The sequence below is a fragment of the Zingiber officinale genome, chromosome 9B (assembly GCF_018446385.1).
Source record: "Zingiber officinale cultivar Zhangliang chromosome 9B, Zo_v1.1, whole genome shotgun sequence".
NCBI classification, from domain to species: Eukaryota; Viridiplantae; Streptophyta; class Magnoliopsida; order Zingiberales; family Zingiberaceae; genus Zingiber; species Zingiber officinale.
The window spans coordinates 20,739,696-20,759,104 of record NC_056003.1 but is presented as its reverse complement, the minus strand read 5'-3'; the positions used below and the strand labels follow the sequence as shown (position 1 = coordinate 20,759,104).

The 19,409-nt window shown below is 34.4% G+C and overlaps 3 protein-coding genes across 4 annotated transcripts; all 3 read right to left on the bottom strand.

Annotated features, from left to right (window-relative positions):
- Positions 1 to 274: 274 nt before the first annotated feature.
- On the bottom strand, positions 275 to 1,830 carry LOC122024185 (elicitor-responsive protein 1-like). Of its 2 annotated transcripts, none has more exons than XM_042582747.1 (5): positions 1,581 to 1,830; positions 1,434 to 1,502; positions 1,190 to 1,346; positions 966 to 1,104; positions 275 to 527 (listed from the first exon to the last, which is right to left on the bottom strand). In XM_042582747.1, exons 1-5 carry the CDS (start codon positions 1,645 to 1,647, stop codon positions 468 to 470), a joined length of 492 nt encoding a protein of 163 aa, XP_042438681.1. In that variant the 5' UTR covers positions 1,648 to 1,830; the 3' UTR covers positions 275 to 467. The 2 variants fall into 2 exon arrangements, with proteins under 2 accessions (XP_042438681.1, XP_042438682.1); XM_042582748.1 differs by having other exon boundaries at positions 1,434 to 1,499; positions 1,581 to 1,826.
- Positions 1,831 to 2,829: 999 nt separating this feature from the next.
- On the bottom strand, positions 2,830 to 6,371 carry LOC122024680 (ras-related protein RABE1c-like). The gene is made up of 9 exons (XM_042583352.1): positions 6,182 to 6,371; positions 5,953 to 6,097; positions 4,161 to 4,233; positions 3,960 to 4,060; positions 3,769 to 3,834; positions 3,588 to 3,685; positions 3,433 to 3,495; positions 3,263 to 3,355; positions 2,830 to 3,196 (listed from the first exon to the last, which is right to left on the bottom strand). The coding sequence occupies exons 2-9, from the start codon at positions 6,023 to 6,025 to the stop codon at positions 3,113 to 3,115; spliced, it is 651 nt and encodes a 216-aa protein (XP_042439286.1). The 5' UTR covers positions 6,026 to 6,097; positions 6,182 to 6,371; the 3' UTR covers positions 2,830 to 3,112.
- An 827-nt stretch (positions 6,372 to 7,198) lies between these two features.
- Positions 7,199 to 16,435, bottom strand: LOC122023467 (ubiquitin-conjugating enzyme E2 7-like). Its single transcript, XM_042581584.1, has 6 exons — positions 16,274 to 16,435; positions 16,064 to 16,166; positions 15,239 to 15,336; positions 15,071 to 15,171; positions 7,862 to 7,939; positions 7,199 to 7,609 (listed from the first exon to the last, which is right to left on the bottom strand). The coding sequence occupies exons 1-6, from the start codon at positions 16,320 to 16,322 to the stop codon at positions 7,532 to 7,534; spliced, it is 507 nt and encodes a 168-aa protein (XP_042437518.1). The 5' UTR covers positions 16,323 to 16,435; the 3' UTR covers positions 7,199 to 7,531.
- Positions 16,436 to 19,409: the final 2,974 nt, after the last annotated feature.

Here is a 19,409-nt window from a genome sequence, read left to right as displayed (position 1 = left end):
TCTTTTTTCAATTTTGATCAATTTAAAATCATTAACAATTTTGAATAAAATTATTTCATGAACTTAAATAGCTAAAAATTCACAAACAAATACAGTTTTGATCTAGAAAACTGACACCCTATATATTAAAATCTCCATTAATCCTAATGGAAACGTGGGGTATTATGATAATATATTAAAAATTTTAAGAATAATTTTAAAATTTGCTAGCATGATTTAGCATTCACAATTTTATTCAAAACCTATTTAACACAATTTATCTGTAGCCAACCACTCTGCTAATATGACTAGTCTTTTATTAAAATGATAAACTTGCTCTAATACAAAACTAATAACAAAGTGTCTGACCAAAACAATAAAAGTCGCTAATCTTTCATAACAATTCACATTGACAATCTCCATAAACAAACTCTAACAAAACAAACAGCATTCATAACATTCATAGCAAACAAGTGCTTAAACAAATCTTAGGAGCGAAAGCTGTGTTTCCATCCACCAAACTCTTCTCCTGTTTCCTCTTCTTCCGTCTAATCAAAATATAACAAAGTTGTCAATACATAAAACCCATGCATAATTAGCAAAGAAACGCATTAAAGTTGTGACCCCAATATATTTCTTATTTTGAAAATACTCTAATTTTTAAATTGTGCTAACAGACACCTATATGACTATAACTGAGACAATCTATTAAAGTAAAATAACACGACTTAATCCAAATTACTATACATAAAACATTATGTCAAAAGACTCTTTACTAATCTAGTTAAAATTGTTCAAATGTGATCAAAATCATTTAAACTTGGTTAAAATTAATTTAAAGAGTATTTTTTTTATGTATAATAATTTGATCAAATTTTGCTATTTGTTATAGCAACTAAAACCGTAATTACTATAACAATATTAGAATAAATAAAGATATTTTTAGGATGAAAAAATATGTTGGCTTTCGCTAATTAATGAATTACCTCCTTGTTAGTGAAGGTAACACTAGCTCGGATCTCTCCGCCGTATCTCCGGTCGGCAAGCACCACCCTGTACTTGGTAGTCTGCAGCTCCGCCGCCCCCTCCTCCACCCCTCGAGCAATCACATCTCCCACGTAGATCCTGCGCCATCAAATAGTCGTCGAAGAGCTAGACAATCATCAATTCTATTCCGCCAAAAATGCCATAAAAAATCTTCTGTACGTACGTGGCCTCGCCGAGGAAGTCGTCGGCGGTGAAGGTGTCGTGGTCCATGACCCTCAACGTGACCTTGTGCTGCTGGTTCTGGTGGTCTGCAGCCGCCGCCGCCGGCGAGCGAACCAGGAACCGGAACGTCTCGTTCCACGTAGGATTACTTCCCTGACCTGAAACTCAATTATAAGAAGATCAGAAGGCGATCCGAGAGGAGAGCACAAAAGTCAAACTTAAAATCCTGCGACGGGTTGACTGACCTCGAGCAATCTTGCTCTTGTGTTCTTGGCCTCTGTACTGGATCACCACGTAAGGATCTACCTTTCCTGCTACCAAATTACCAGGATCCTTGAATTCTGGAGCCAATTATATATATCGTCCAAAAGAAAAAGAAGAGATAAAGATACCGATTAGGTCGGTGTTCTGAAGTCCCTTGGCATCGACCAGCTGCAGCTCCAGAACTCCCTTCCCCATTTCTGAATTTTTATTTTTTTTAGTTTCTGCTTGATCGATTAGATCTCCTCTGCTTTCTTTTTTTATGTTTGAGGCAGGAATTAGAGTTTAGGGAATAAATGGCATCCCAAATTCCAAGTCAAAGGATTATTCATCTTCTTTTTTTCTTTTCTTTTTCTGCCAGCGACCTATTTGATTTTGATCTAGTCTTCTTCCACCTAACCAACTAATAAATAATATAGCAAATGTTTAAACAATTGATAGAAATCAAAAAAGAATATCCAATTAGCATAAGAAATGGTGTAATAAATTGGGAATCTGCAGTATTGCATGATCAGACAGACGACTTTTAATTTCAATCACTCAGTTTTGAGTGACCGAGTCACGCAAAAAACACCATACGAGCCTACGAGGGATCTTACTCATTTATTAACAAACAATGGATCTTACTCGACTAAATGCTCAAAATAATTGCCAATGCCAATTTGTTATGGTCCAAATCACAATGGGTAAAAGTAGTCTGCCACATGCTTAGACGAAGGAGTGCCAGAACATGTCAAGGTCAACGGACCTGGATTGGGTAGTCTGCAACTGCTTCATCTCGCTGTAGAGCCGGTGAAGAGACGTTTGGGTTGAGCGAAATCACCCTATCACTTGATTTGTTGCCTATGACATGCAAAGTAAATAATTATCAAACTCCATCTCCATCTCCATCTCCACCTCCTCATCTTTTTTTTCTTTCATCATCCTCTTTATCGGATTCATAAATATTATTTACAAATCTTAACAAGCCGAATACATACACATTCAAATTTATTTATTTTATTTAACAAATTTTGTATATTTTATTTAACAAAATCTTGTGTATATTAAACGAACATAAATAAATTCTTATCAAATCGTGCACACCTAACTTAATTATTATGGTAACAATCACTTTCGATATTTTTGATATAAAAATATACAACAAGACACCCTTTTAATTTAAATTTTTAAATATAGTTTTAATAATCCAATTAATTGGGATACCCTTTTAATTTAAATTTTTTAAATATAGTTTTAATAATCCAATTAATTAGGATACCCTTTTAATTTTACACATATAATCATGTTAGTCATAGCTATATCACAAATGAAGTGATAAGACACTAGCCTATTTATAATTTCGAGAATTTATGAGAAACTCCACAATTGCTAGTGATATTTTCCAGTGGCATGAAAGTGATAAAGCATACATTTTCCACACAAATTTTACAAAGATAATAGAACAGGAATTGCAAGTTTGCAATACCAAATGAAAGAGAGAGAAAACAAAAAGTGTCGGATAAAGTAAAGCAGTCACAGAGACAAATGCACCAGAACGGAGAAAAGGATTGAAATTACAAGCACCCATGAGTCCATTGTATTGATAACCTTTGTGGCCTATGACATGCAAATTAGTTATCAACCACATTTGAGTCCATCTCCGCCTCTTCGAATCGTTCACTCAAGATCCACAGCATGATGATCTGGCCGCCGCGGTGCCTTCGGCAGCTCCCTGGTCTGGTTTGTTGATCTTAATTGTCCGATCCTGCGTCAAATTGACAAATGCTTAAGATTGTTGCTCAGAGTTTAGCTATAGGAAATTTCTTGGTACCTCAGGTTTGCTGTCTGTTTCGGAGAGTCTTTGCTTAATGTCTCTAGCTATAGAAAAGAAGACCTGCTCCACATTCAGATTTGTCTTGGCACTCTGTGCAGCATAAAAAACACCAGCGGTTAGAGAGGAAGCAACCGTCAAATGAAAAATATGCACAGTATAGTGCTTACGGTTTCGAAAAACTTGATTCCATATTCATCAGCAAGTGCTTGTCCCTTTGCAGTAGGCACAGCCTGTGAAACCACAAATGTAAAGCCTTGGGGGAAGCCGAACTATTGTAGTTGAAGATAGAAGATTAAGTTGGTACCGACCCAAGGGAACATACCCGTTTGCTTTCATCCATATCAGCCTTGTTACCGACTAGAATTTTGTTCACATTGTCAGACGCATGTTGTTCAATGTTCCGGATCCAATTCCTTATGTCTGGCAGGCGTAAGTTATGTCAGGAAGAGGAAGAATATAATCTAAACAATTAATTATGTGGAATAAAGAGTAAAGGTGCCTACTGTTAAAAGATGACTCATCGGTGACATCGTAAACAAGCAAAATGCCCATGGCACCTCGGTAGTAAGCTAGCAAAATGGAGAGAATGCAGTTTCAGTCCAGAAAAGCTTTTGAAAAAAAAATCAAATGAGTGCAAACGATGCATCCTAAAAGTAATTGCTTCAAGAAGAAAAAGAAAACAATTAAAGCCTACCTGTTGTTATCGTTCGGAAACGCTCTTGACCAGCCGTATCCCAAATTTGGAGTTTAATTCGCTTGCCATCCAATTCTATAGTTCTTATTTTAAAGTCAATACTGTGCAAGAGAACGACGATCAAAAACAGAAAAAAGAACACTAGAATAAAATAATCAAGTTGAGATAGAAAAGCCTTAAAGAGCTTTAAACATAATATACCCTATTGTAGTGATGAAACTTGTTGTGAACGAACCGTCAGAGAAACGCAGAAGGAGACAACTTTTCCCAACGCCTACAGTAAGACAAAGCATCTATCAAAATAATGGAAACATCACAACAAGGAGATTCGTAAATATGAAGAATTTCTTTTATTTGTAAATTAGTAAGGTCCATCATTTTGGTATATATGACTTTGTGCACACTGTCATTCCTACATAACAACAATGATTGGATAGAAGTAGACAGACAACAAAACTCAATACCGCAGAAACACGCCATGTGCATGCATACTCTCATTTCCATTACCTCACAACAAGTGGGGATAGATTAATTGAATAGACATACACAGACAAAAACATTCTATACAGCAGTAACATGTTACCTATAATCATTGACATAAAATTACAATTTAATAAATCAATGTTGAAAAATATTACACAAGGCTAAGATTTTCACAAATTAATCACTAATGCTAAGAAAAATGATCTATAAAACCAGGAAAGATTTGACAAAAACTGAGAAAATGGAATTTAGATCAACAGGGGATTTCACCAAACAAATAACTGATTCTTGCCCAAATTATGGTTTTGCAGTAAACAATATGCTACGAAGCAACCATTTTACTAGTTAATGCCAAATTTGTTTTCTTTTGTTTCATATTCCACCTTATTGGATGTAGTTTCATTATGGATGTAGTTCATTTATGCCACAAAAGCAGAGGCAAAAAAAAATCATAAGCACGGACAATGGAACAAGGACTATCATTTAATTAGAAAATTTACAACCAAAATACTCTTAGGAGATGGTTACTAGAAGAGAAATTGGAGAAAATAAAATAGGAAAGGTATGCAAGTTTAGGTATTTTTAGTCAAAGGAAAATTAAGATTTTTAAATTTGGGTACTTGTTATCAAGAAAAAAACTAACTTCCATTTCCTCCCTCTTTTCTTTTCTCTCCGAGAAAATAAACCAATGAAGAACCACATTCAAAATTCTTTATATTTACAAAGGAAAATATGTAAAGCAGACTTATTCATATTTACTCATTCCAATTTGCATATATACCAAAACTTAAAACCTTACACTATTGGAAAATCCTGTGATTTAAGGTTTCATTCTTGAACAATAAGCGACACAAAAGATTAGCAATTGAATTCAATGCAAACCATAATGATTATTTAAACAGACAACCATAAGGTATGTCTGACATTCTCTATATGATAATTGACTCCCAGCTAGAAGCACGCAATCATAGTTTTTGCAGTTTGAAACTGGATGAGAAACCGGTAACCGCAAATTTACAAAACAATTAGAACACTAGCAACATAAGTCCTTTAGAATCTTTTACAATGTATGCCACAATAAAAATAAATCAAACTCCTATGAATAAAGAGACAAAAGGGATTAGTTCTTTTTTTTTTATAATGAAATATAAGAAGACAAGTTAATCCATTATAACTGAAAACATCAAAAGTTTGACTTTGGATCGCGTGACACAATAACCATGGGAAGATACCACAATTTTGCGATCCAATAAAAATAGTTTCAATATTACATTGGACAAGGCACAACATTTTGAAATCCAATAAAAGTAGTCCCAAAAGATCATCAAAATCCAAGCTTCACGCAGATCTATCCAATCCAGACCCAACATCAATGATGTCCATATCATCCAAATCTAAATTAGGGGGGAAAGGACAAGAAAGACCGGACCTTTCAGATGCAAAGGGGATCAAAGAAGCACATGGAAACGTCATCAAATCCGTGGTAGAAAAAAAGCCAAAGAGGCCTTACCGCTGTCTCCGATCAGCAGAAGCTTGATCAGGTAGTCGTAATCGGCGCGTGCCCTAGCAGGTGGAGCGGCCATGGCGATAACCAACGGCGGAGGAGTCAAGAATCTCCTCTTTCAAGTCGCCTCCGCAGCAGATCTCTCCCCTCCCTCCCAAGGAAGCAGATCAAAAACCATAAGACCGTAAATCGAGGAAACCAAATGGGACAAAAAGGATGGCCAGTAAAAGCTTACGAGACTCCTCGATCCACCAATAGAAGGAAGAAGGGCTTGATGTCAAGAGCTGGAGATATGAAGGGGAGGAGGAGGCGAGCAGCGGTGTCGCTGTTCTGGCCGTGGGATCCGCCGTCGGAATAGGCGAAGGGGGAAGAGAAGGAAATGAATAGAGAGAGAAGAAAGATCACACCGAAATACTTTTAGTTATTCCTATATTTATTCTAATTTTTCAGAAAGAAAAAAAATCATTTTAAATAAAAAATATATATATTTCTCTTCTAAAAAGAATTTTAACCAACTTCATAAATGAATTAGCCTATAATTTTTTTTTCTCAAATATAAAAATGCCCATAGTTAAGTAATGTTAAGAGCAATTAGAAATGATAATAGAATTGTTTGACTCATTCATTTAATTAAAAGAATATCAATGAGTTAAATACAAAATAAGAAAAATTATCTATGTCATCCATCCCTAATGATAAGTTTGTTGATTGCATAGCCATGGCTTCAGAAAATAAACTTTGACAATTTGGCTGAAAGAAACACTTTTCCTACTGTGTTTGTGCAATAAAACTTATTAAAATATTTTAGATTTGAAAGCGAAAGCAAAGACTTTTTATATATATATATATATATATATATATATATATATATATATATATATAAGCAAGATAGAAATTTTCCACCAATCATAGAAACTAAAAAAAATTCTTGTTCCTTATATTTGTTTCATTTGTTTGCCCACAGTATTAAATTCAGTCTTTAAAGCTGATCTGTTCAATAGAAGATTTATACAGTTAGATCAATTCAACTGAAAAAAATATATCTATCATGGTTCATGCCATCGACCAGGTCCCCATGACTCTAAACGCTGGTCTACAATGGAAAGATATACTTGTGAAACTATCAAAAGCGTGTTAATATAATGAAACACTACCCCATTGACTGGCAGACAATTGCTCGATATTGCATTTGCAAGGTAATTAGGAAGCTTCCTTACCACCTTTAAGTAACAGTTACTCACTAAGACAAATATGATCGAATATACCGTTAATATAAAACGACAGTGATAAATATCCACGCGATACTCAACGCGACCCTGTGTTTTTACCATTACATGATGAAAGTAGAGAAATGATAGCAAAAATATGTCCTCCGAAACAATGAAAACAGACCCAAGACTTAGCATCTCGACTCTTAACTAGAACGACCTCGAAACCTTATCCGCGAGACCATTTTATCTGGAGAAATGCACCTGCACTCCAATCAGATCTAGCGAAAGTGTATAGATTTGCAGACGCCATTGTAGCTCCAAAAGAAACATAAAGCTCGCAGAAAACTCCCCTTGGTTGGCCGCCTGCGCAAATCTCACATCATTTCTTGAGATCGTCTAACGATGCGGCCCACCTTCTTTTTGAATGTGTCCCTGTTATCTCTCCATTCCTTCTGCAATTTACACAGCCAATGAAGAGCACTGCAAAGATGAGTCTACGACGTCAAGAGATTTTGCTGAGATTTAAAATCCACAATGAAATGTCGCAATTTAATACTTGTATGAAATAGAACTGTAAGAATGTTATGAGTCGAAGTTGGTATAATTATTCAATCAGTTTGAATTACCCTACCCAAAAAAATTCATTTTAAAGTTGTTACAACATTTAGCAAAAAATTATTGCAAGTTTTCATGGTTTGGCTTACAGCGGCTTCCACATTTGCAGGAGATTCATCATTAGGACCAGAGAGCATGGAAATAATACTCAGAACTATACTCTCAACCTGCCCATATGAAAACATTGTAATTGGTTAGTGCACTGCTGTGCAAAGTTCAAATCTAGGTGTTTAATGGTGCAAGTAAAAATTGGATGGATGAATAAAAAATAAAATGCCATGCTAAATCTAATTGACGATATTTTTTGGAATAAAGAGTGCAGCACTGCATTGGCAGTCGAGGTTTTCAAAATTTCTGCAAACATGGTATCAAATTATCACATGGCACACATTCAAAATGGATACAAGAATGTGGTTGCCATGTGACAATAATATATCAGATAAGTAATTGACTCGTACAAGTAGTCTGGATGATCAACAATTCTTAAAACTGCATTCGGATATCACATGGTTGGGATTTGGGAAAGGCAAATAAGAATACAAATTCGTAATGCACATAGTAATGCAACTACAATTTGATTTGCATTGATAGTCGAGGAATAAAAATACATGTGCAAATAAGCAATTAAAAGCCAAATGCAGGCGTGGTGTGATAATATTAGTTGGCTTGATTTGGATAATATTTCAAAATCTTGTTAAGGATAGTAAGATTTATTTTGGTTAAATCATACTACATCAAGTATTTTTTAATCATTATTTTCATAAATAAATTATTTATAAAATAGGTCTAAATTTGATTAAACTTTAGAACTGGGATAATTTTCCTGTGTTTTAAAGAGAGAGCCCACGGGATGGCTAGTTAGCTAAAGGGTGGCAGATTTGCTTGGGGGAGATCAATTCCCAATGGATGCATGCCCTCGGAGAACCAACTCCTCTCACCCCCTAGCCAGTTCGCTTATAGCCCCAATTGGCTATAAGCTAACCTAGTGATTTACCTCCATTTACATAACCTGAGGACAGGCTGTGAGGGGTGCCTGGGATGAGCGTAATCACCTTTTGCTACAATAAAAAGAGACCAGTCTCTTTTGTTAGATCTTGCAATTAATAAATCTTGAGTTCTCTTCATGTGTTTGATTTTTCATCCCAAGACAAATTCCCAATTCAGCTTAAGATTGTCCTGTGGTCCCGTATTCACATTCCATCACATTGTGATCTGCCAGTAGAAGAGTTTCATTTAACCCCTCAAACATCCCACACAACCATCACCATAATCCTGATTCTCTTTCTTTCCACTAATATCACAGATGCCCACCAACAATGTGAGGAACCAGTACCACACACCACCAGGACTTCGTTGACCTCCATCCACACCATCCTCTACTCCAAAGGTTGGTCAATCGAGAGCTCTCCCTTGCCTCTAAATCTAATATAATATCCCAACTCCACTAACCTATGGACGGGAGTGTGTGCTATTCACCCATAGCAAAACCAATGCAACACTCAGCAAGGCCCACGTTGACCTTCATATGTTTGAAAGGAAAACACACACTACTCAAACAATCTACCTTAACAAAACCGTGTAGCTATGGGAACTCACCTCTGCCTTTTTGCGGAGTTCCATGTTAACAGGTCTGATGACTTCAACCACGTGCCATCTTAAGTGAACCACGAGAGACTCTTACTAGCACCTCCTCCTCCACACCCTACTAATGCAACAATCATTGTCATTGCCAAAGAACCTAACACCCTTACTTCAGTCACTAGACTAGCATGGATGAACTGACTTATCCTCTGCAAGAACCCTGAACCCAGTGTTTATTCTATAGATCATTATCTGCTTAAAACTCTCTTTTGCTGCAATCCAACAGACCTTCCAGTGTGGCCCTCCTCCTATAGGTCAGCAGAGCCCTCATGCCAATTACCGCAAGCGTTGGCCCATGTTCTAACATGAACCCTAGTGAAGGATTCAAACCAAGAGAAGGCATCCTCTCCATTGATGCTTCATTCCAATCTAGCAAAGAGACCCGTCACGGCTATACCATATCCTCTTCTCCCATGCAAGAGGACCACCAAGCGCTAGTAAACTCAATCCACAAGAAACCTCCTGGCTTTAGCTATATCCCCCCCACACCTTCTCCGCAATCTGGCAGAATCTGATCACTTGCTGCGACAAATCCAAAGAACAAAAAACCACATCTAGTAGGCCTACTGTAACCAGGACAGGCTTCAGACTAACAAAAAATTTGTTGGGTCCACATCTTTTGGAGTCCATTCAAATATATGGTTTGATCAAATATGAAATGCAAACTATACCTTACAAATTAGATTGGGATCTAGTACAGGCTAATGTAGAATTGGTTGAGATCAGGAGCAACGCATTTCAAATTGAACTCACAAGATAGAAGATCCCCATTAACTGATCAAGATACAACCACATAGAAACTTAATCAGTGAATCAACTTACACTATTTTGGTATAATCACATTTTCTCTTTTGATAACTATTTATATTTAGTTTGTTTGTTGGTTAATTTTTCCTTAATAGTTATTCTCATAAAATGACCAAAAGGTCATGGGTTCGAATCTTGGAAATAACCTCTTGCAAAAAGCAGGGTAAGGCTGTGTACAATGGATCCTTCCCCGGGACTCCGCATGGCGGGAGCTTCGTGCACCGGGCTGTCCTTTTTCTTTTTTAGTTATTCTCATAAAAACCCTGTATATCATTAATTCATTATATACCTTATTCATCAAAAACAAACAGACAAAAGAAGATAACACGTACACATCATATGCATATTCTTCTTTATTTGTACCTTATTTTGTTCATCATTTATCATATTATAGTTCATAGAATAAATTATCATCCATCATACGACTTTACTTTATAAGGATCATTAGCTTTCGATATGCTTAGCTAAATATGATACAAAGATACACAGCGACTGTTACAAAACACATGAGAGAATTTTAAAAGTGAAGATCATAAAGCCATCTACGACTTAGAAAGGACATGGTCAGTATCAAATGGGCACACCTTGCAAAAATGAAACTCATTGGAGTCAATATGAAATTTTAGCATAGTTCAAGTGCAAGAGTAGAACCTGTTACACTATGGCCCAATATGAAAAGTAGATTAACTAAAACATAGGTTCCTACATACTTCAAAGATTGATTGTATAGTAAATTAGTAAATCTAAATCAACCTTTATTAAGGGTTGCCAATATCAATTTAAAAAGTAACACACATGTTGTGGTATTAGAAAAAAATATATATTTTCTATTATCTCAAAATTCATGAGCAAACTTAGGTTAAAAGTTCAACTAGAAGGCAATATGTTTTTCTAATTCAATAGACGAAATCTACCACAAAGCAATAAAGAGATGATTTAGAGAATGAATCAACTTATTACAAATTGGTAGAGAATGAATACCGCCTACACATAAAATTTCAAAACCAAACACACACAAACTCAAATTGAAAAGTAGATTATTCAAAAACAAGTATCTTTTTTTTGAAAAAACTAACTTCACTAAAAATTAACAAACCTTTCATTGAATCACGTGACTTAACTCCAACATCATGAGATGATTTAGTCCCTTCTAACCATAAGACCACCAATGTTATTACCTCACCGATTGACTTTTCTCTTTGATAAGAAAGTACATTTGACTAAACCACAAGACATAAACTTAGAAAAATCCCTTATGATTCAGTTAGTTTAGAGACCATTCAACCTACCATTAAATATGGCTTAGATGATAAAGACACATTTATGCTACCCTAAGATACCCAAAGAGGAAATCGAACACTAAGAATAATGAAATAAGAATGCAAGGCATCTAATTGACAATTAACAAATGAATTAAGATTTGCATTGATATAATACTCTCCTTTGTAGAGAGTCTTCAAAGCTTGCAAACTTAAAGAGCTAATTTTCTTACATACTACTTCACATCAATGCTGTCAAATCGTGACTCGTATTGTAAATTGCTTTGATGAATTATTGAATAATTCAATGAACCGAATCATAAGATTCAGATTAAAAATATAAAATAATTTTAAATATATATATTTTTACTTTATTTAGAATAATTATAATATGTAAAAATGTTATAATTATAAAAACATCATATAATACAATAGATATGAAGAAAGTAGGATATGGGAAGCAGAAACCCTCTGCTCCTTAGTACCAAATTCTTGAAATGAGGATTCTTCAAACATGCCAAAATTCCACAATCTAAGTAATATTTTATGTTAGATTAGGTGGCACAATATAGAGTAAGTTGTTGATTCATAATAAAAATATATAAATTCATACCTTTGTAGATTGTTTAATTCTCTCCATTAAGAATTAAAATGACATGAACAATAGGAACTTTCCTTGTCAATTTCTTTTGATATAGAGATATTATTATCATCGAATTGATTTCAACTTCAACATGATATGACTCCTAAGTCACTAATAATGTTACATTTATGTATTAATGTGGCCTGATTTATTTTTAATTATTGTTAGGTATCAAGTTATATTGACTATCTTCAACTTTGCGGCTCCACTTGACAAGATCAATGTCATTGATAACTTCAAGATTTCACTTTGTAATTCTCTATAGTTATATGACTATAAAATTCATCATCCCTCTCTTTTATTATAAATTGAGTTTAATTTATAATAATATTGATTTAATTTAATTTTCTAGCAGTTAGATTTACCTTAATTCACTAAATTTATATATCAATCAGGTTTCTATGTTATTTTAGAATCATTTACAATCAGTTAGAATCAGGTTTCTATGCAGCAATAAAAGTTAAATGGTGAAATGATTCAATTTTCCAAATTCTTATATTGTTAAGTCATTGGAAAATGCTTTTATCTGAATTCACAACCTTTTCAAGCAACCATTATCTCGGAACAACCTAGAGCCTGCTAGGTTTAGCCCAAAAAAACTTGAGATTATCTGGGAAAATCATGGTCACAGTTTAAATTTAGCACAAACTGTGCAAAATTTCAGTCCACTGACTAAAGCTTGAACTAACCGACCAGTCAATGATTCTTTGTTATAGCATTGATATGTAAAATAGTGTGACACTAGTCAGTGCAGGAGCCAAAAAGATGTTTTAACTATGTATGATCTTCAACTGTCATTTTGTATTTCCTAATATTATATAAAACCACAAGCAACTTTCCATTTAAGACTAATGAACCTAAGACCTCTGATAGTCAGACTTGGCTGTGAACCAAACAAGTCTTTGTTCGAGAGCACAGTTGACAACTGAACAAAACTATCAACCAAAATATTTGGACAAACCTATTGCCTGTGTACATGTTTCTATTGTTTAAGCTAAAGAAAAAATGATATAGGATTATTATACGTTCGATGTGACCATTTTTATTTTAAAAAAATCATCCAAGAAAATAGCTAATAATAATAATAATAATAATAATAATAATGTGAGATGGGAGATAATACTCCTCTGGGTTATACGTAAATCTAGCCTACTGTTTATACGTTTTCACATATCTAGCCAATATTTTAAAAAATTTCAAATCAAGACAATTTTTTAAAGTATGTTAAAATATATCCTTCTCCATAATTTTTTCTGTCTATTCCCCATTAAAAAACTGATGTAGCACTCACATAAAGATGCCACACCGATAAAAACTTTTGGAGATGGAAATGAACAGAGGGATTGAAGCCGAGAGGTTTTGTCGAGCTCAAGTACATGAATCTCTGCTGCCTCCTTGCCCCTCCTCCGTCATTCCCTGCTCCATTGGATCCCTCCAACATGTTCTCCTTTACTGCAGCCAAAATTGAGGAGATAGATTGTCGGCAGTGGCTCGACCTCTTCCAACTCCACCAAGAGCACCACGACCATGAACCCTTCCAATGAAATCCTCAATTGAGCACTACATCTGGATGAAGGTAGCAAGCATGTCAACATTAAAGATGGCAAGTGCTAGAATTCACTGCTTTGCTTCCTCCAATTCCCTCGTCAACTTTTCCTTGCTGGCATATTTGCCTGTTCCTTACCAAAAGAAGCAGCTCCAGTATTATGCGGCCACAGCTCAATGTGGTTCAAGAGGCCTTTGTGACAAACGTGCTTGAGAAGCAACTGCCAAAGACAACTGACCTTACTGTCTAGATCATTGGTAACACACCCCTGTCATCGAGTGCACCCCCTGCCACAGCCTCCCAGTCAAATGACACATTCCAGAGTTGCTTAATGGAGTCTACATTCACAATAGCGCAGCCAGTTCGAGCCCATCATTGGGCATAATATTTTTGATGGGATAGTGCATGTGATTCACCTCTGCAATGGCTACTGGTTCACATTGACAGAGTAGCTTCGACAGGAATGCATCATAGGGCAGCCAGTGTTCCCTAAGACCATTTGTTAGCTCCATGGCCACTCTGGCATTGCATGGTTGCTACTCTTCTACACTCAACCTCTTCAGCCTCATCCACAGCAAGCACAGAATAGGTGTCACCAACATTTGCCTCAGCTACTTCATCTATTTTCTCCTCAACATGTCCAAGAACATGTTGTACCACATGTGTCACACCCACCAACAATCTCCAACTTCACCAAGGCTCCTCTTCATTAACAAAGGTCATGGAGTTCATCTTCAGTAACAACCAGTAAGACACAAATCATTCTATGTGCCAAGGGAGGACGCAGTCAGTGAGGATGACAACCATGTGCTCTGCTGCTTCATGCACGACGAGAGGACAAGAGTCATAGATGAAGATCATAAATGCCAACAACATGAGGCTTCAAGGCCACTATCAAGCTACCTTTGCAGGTGTCCTGCAAACTTCCGTAGCACTTCCTCAACGCAAAGGACTTGGAGTTACTAACTTAGTGAAGGCAACTTTCTCAATGAGCCCAATGAAGCAGGTAGGGCTAGAGAGGCAATGCGGTGAAAACTAATGTAACTGGGCTCAATAAGCACCTCTTCCGCCTCACAACTTTGATCCTTCTCATTCCCATCCTCAAAGTTGTATCTGGTCAGCATTCCTCATGTGGCCTTTGCCGAGTTGGCAAAATGCCACGTTGGTGCTACAATTAGATTTTTAACAGGGAATAGACGAAATTATGATGAACTATGGATTTCAACACACTTTAAAAAAGATAGGCTAGATTCAATTTTTTTTTATAAATTTGACTAGATTTGAGAAATCATGCAAATGATAGGCTAGATTTATGTTTTTTTGTTACTTTCAATTGAATGTTAAAGTGATACAATTTTAACCAAAAACAGATATAAAACACTAGCCAAGAAGGGGGTCATACAGTGTGTATTGGGGTCCAGCGCTCACTTGGAAGTTCATAGCCATTTGGATCTTCACCAGGTGGATGTAGAATTGATATGCATACACGCCCATCTGGATAAACTGAAAAGAAATTCATTGTTAAACCACATAGCTGGAAGAAATGGAACAATTTCAATAAAGTATCAACCATTCGGGTGCCACATTTCTGATGTGAACCGCACAGTTGGAGGACTGTTGGGATAATTGGGCGGGAAACTCATAACTGCATTGAAGAACCCACCATCACTGCAATGAGATTTAATCCCATCATATTTTGTAAGAATGAAATCACACAAGAGTTGGTGCAAACCCAATAATTTTTTTGGCAGATGTGTATGTGGTGTGAATTCAATTGCCCTGATTAGTCTTCACCAGCAGGGAAAAAAAAAGAAGACTATATATAATATACAGAATATAGTGATGCAAGAAACGGTAGATTATTAAATCCATCCCTGGTTCACCTAAAATACTAGTTCAATCAAAACATGCCCGTGTGAGTTATTTTTTGTTTAAACATTCCTTGCACCAGTTGCGAAAAAAAAAAAAATTCTTAGCAAACAACTGAGGACCTTAAATGAAAATTTTACTCCCTCCTGCATGGCCTTTGCACATCCTAAACATACTATTTCACAGAAATGTAGCACGTCCTTTAAGTATTATCAATTCTATGGATTTGAGCTATTCAATTATTCCTTTTGAATCAAATTAAAAAACCTAGATTTGAATCAATCATCTTTTGTGTTCCTGAGAAAAAACAAAAAAAAAACAAATTTTTTTAATCAAGATCGCTGCAAAGCTCCAGTAATACTAGCCAATGAAATAAAACCTAGTGAATGGTGCAGCAAAAAAACCCATCCAGTCATAGATAAAATTCTGAAAAAAAAAATCCGTCAGGTTAACAATCACAAATAAAAAATTTTAAAAGAAGAAGAAGAAGAACCAGGATCGCCCAATTCAAGTGCCAATCACTCACTACAGCGTATCAGGCGGCCCGATGATGGTCACGTTCCACTCAAAGACATTGCTATCATCCACTAACCCAGCAGAGAAGCCATCCACCGGATTCTTCATGAGATCTGATCTCAGAACCACATATTTAATCAGTATCAGTATCATTGATATAGCAAACATCGATCGAAACCCTAAGTGGGATAATCCATCCAAGAGGCGAACCGATCTATACCTCTGAGCTGCTTCTGTAGCAGGAGGCTCGCCGGGCTAGATGCCGCCATGGAAACTCCGGTTAATCCTCCGATAGCGTTGAGTCGGCGCGACGGAAGGAGAGAGAAGCAAAGACGACACTGGAAGAAGGTAGGGATGTGGAGACTTCCCCGATTTATACAAACCTTTAACCAGCGGAGAATGGGCAGTCGGCAAATTATGGGAATAATCAAGGGTTTTTCTTATTATGTTAATATTTAAGGGTAAAACTTAAGAGAATGTTATTTTTCTTTAGAAGGCGGTTATAAATAAATTAAGGCTATAGCCTTAAACAAATTAAATATTAAGTAAATTTAATGTTGAACTTGATAATAATTTAAATATATATATATAAACTCATTAAATTAAATTAATAATCTTCAAAATATATATAGGAACCGACTCATTTCTGTGTTTAATTTATGTGACTGATACTCTTGAGTGATTTAGATTCCAGAGTCATCTCAGTTACATAAATTAATCGTATATATATATATATATATCAATCGGCGTGCAGCATATTACAATACTCAATAAATATTACAACATATATCAATCAATTGTACACACGCAGCATATCAATCATTATTTTTTTATTTTTTTATTAATTTTTTAATTAAAAAATTTCACATTTCCTTATATAAATTTCTAATACATTAATATATCCCTTAACATATTACAATACTCAATAAATACTTAAATTAATTTTATTTTAATATTTTTTTTAAACCAAACACTATAATCTAATTGGAAAGCCTAAATCCTATAGGTAAAATCTAAAAAAAAATAACTTTAATACTACAACTAAAGCCTGAACCCTAGAAAAAAACTTTTAAAAAAATATTTTATTTTTTATTTTTTTTCAATTATTTTTTAATTCATAAATTAAAAAAAAATAAAATAAACAAATAAAAACAGTTGTTATCTTGTGCGACGCGTATAGTCGTGCAATGTAGCATCACGCAGGATAATAAATTTATATATATATATATATATATATATATACACGAATGGTTCACTATAGAACGATCCACAATAAATTTTGAAGGGTGCCTAAATAATTTTAGGCGCTGCGATTCGTCTTTTTATTTTTTTTAAATATTTAGTCGAGCTGTCAGGATTTAATCCAGCGCCTCAATTATTTTATTCTTTATTTTTTAAAAAAATAAAAAATTCTTTAAATCTTAGACTTGAAACCTTCTGAATACATATATTAACACTTAAAATTATTTATTTTAAACACTATAATCTAAGAGAAAAATAGGAATTCTAGAAGAAAATTTTATTAGCTTAAATTTATTATAATCAAACCCTAAATTCTAAAATCTTAAACCTTAAATACATATAATATAACATCTAAAATTTTTAATTTTAAATATTATAATCCAAAAGGAAGTATAAATGTTAGAGGAAAAATCTTATTAACTCAAACTCAATTCATTATGACCCAACTCCTAAATTCTAAAATTTTAAACTCTAAATATATATAATATACCTTAAAATAAAATTTAAAAAATTACTGAATGAGTCTAGACTTCTAGACTATGTCATCCACGAACATCAATTCCATCACCCTATATAATTTTTATCACTAATAAAAATTAAAATATAAAAAAAAAACTCAAATTGAGAGACATCTCAAATCAAGCTCATGACAACGGAAGTTCATTAAAAAAAACTTAAGTCAAATTTAAACAAACCATTTCAATAAATTGATTCATTTTAGGTAAAATAAATCTACTCTAAAAATTTCAATTTAATTGTTTTTATAAAATACATTAAATATTATTATTATAAAATTAAAATTAATTATTTTAAATAAAAATGAATACACATGAATGAAAAGGATTATGCATTTAAATAATAAGATCATTAATACAGCATTAGTTTAGTTTAATTCTAATAAGATCATTGATATAATATTTGTGCCCCATTAATTCGTCCTTAGGTCAATTATACTACGTGTTAAGTTCGATCTCATAACTTAATATGGTAATATTTTATGTCTTAACCGTCACACCATTTCGAGAGGATATGATTTTTTTAAAAATAATATGATAAATAGATTCAAATTATCATGTATAATTTTAAATATGTGACTATCAAATAATCATACAACCCAATTATCAAAAATAAAATATAATTTAATATTACTTTATTCAATCCTACATACTGTTATAATCTAATTTAATATTTACTATATAACTTTGATTTCATCCTAAATGCTTTTACACCTAAATAAATTTAATATTTAACTATTATTTTAACTTAAATTAAATTAATAATATTAATATCAATAATATTAATGATAATCATAAGTTGATAATATATATAATAAATAATTATCAACTTAGATACTATCTCTCTTCTTCTTCTCTTTCAATTTTTATAGTTTAATCTATTTATTTTTCCATTCTCACATGATGCTCCAGTTAGCTAGAAGGTGATAACTAAGTTATAATAGAGCAAAAGATCAATGTTGGTACAATTTTTCTAAGTCAAAGTTGGTCATGTTGACTAAACTTGAATTTGCTCAAGTGTGAGTCTTGATATTTAAGTTTTGATATTTGACAAAGTATAGAGATTACAGGTACAACCGTCCATTTGGAGAGATTATTCAAGCAATTCTCCTCTGGTCAATAGTTGACCAGTTTGATGTGAAGAAGAGTTAAATAGGTCAAGATTGACCGGATACTTGACTGGGAAGTCTTAACTGGAAGTTAGGCAAGAAAAAGTCCTAATGAGTGAAGCTAGGAAGTTGGAAAGTCCTGGTGAGGGAAGTCGGGTAGTTGGAAAGTCCTGGTGAGTGAAGCTAGACAGTTGAAAAATTCTAGTGAGTGAAGCCAGGTGAAAAATCTAGTGAGTAAAGCTAAGCAAATGGGAAATCCTGGTGAGTGAAGTCAAGTAAAAGACCTAGTGAGTGAAGCTAGACAGTGAGAAAATCTTGGTGAGTGAAGCCAGGTGAAAGTCCTAGTGAGTAAAGTCAAACATATGGAAATCCAGGTGGATCTAGGGAGACCAAACACTTGGTGTTTGGAAGTCCAAGTGGGTCATGGAGGACCAAACACTTAGCACGAGACGGTAAGTCCAAGTGGATTAAGGTTGATTGGATACTTGGC

Bases quoted from the DNA above. Each gene is read 5' to 3' on its own strand.
- LOC122024680 (XM_042583352.1), bottom strand. From the start codon at position 6,025: ATGGCCGCTCCACCTGCTAGGGCACGCGCCGATTACGACTACCTGATC. The intron at 4,234-5,952 runs GTAAGGCCTCTT...GTCTTACTGTAG, and splicing joins TCTGCTGATCGGAGACAGCG to GCGTTGGGAAAAGTTGTCTC. The intron at 3,686-3,768 runs GTAGGCACCTTT...TACGCCTGCCAG, and splicing joins CGATGAGTCATCTTTTAACA to ACATAAGGAATTGGATCCGG.
- LOC122023467 (XM_042581584.1), bottom strand. From the start codon at position 16,322: ATGGCGGCATCTAGCCCGGCGAGCCTCCTGCTACAGAAGCAGCTCAGA. The intron at 16,167-16,273 runs GTATAGATCGGT...TTCTGAGATCAG, and splicing joins GCTACAGAAGCAGCTCAGAG to ATCTCATGAAGAATCCGGTG. The intron at 7,610-7,861 runs GTAAGCCAAACC...TGTAAATTGCAG, and splicing joins CTGCAAATGTGGAAGCCGCT to AAGGAATGGAGAGATAACAG.
- LOC122024185 (XM_042582747.1), bottom strand. From the start codon at position 1,647: ATGGGGAAGGGAGTTCTGGAGCTGCAGCTGGTCGATGCCAAGGGACTT. The intron at 1,503-1,580 runs GTATCTTTATCT...GTAATTTGGTAG, and splicing joins TCAGAACACCGACCTAATCG to CAGGAAAGGTAGATCCTTAC. The intron at 528-965 runs GTAATTCATTAA...TATTTTGATTAG, and splicing joins TTACCTTCACTAACAAGGAG to ACGGAAGAAGAGGAAACAGG.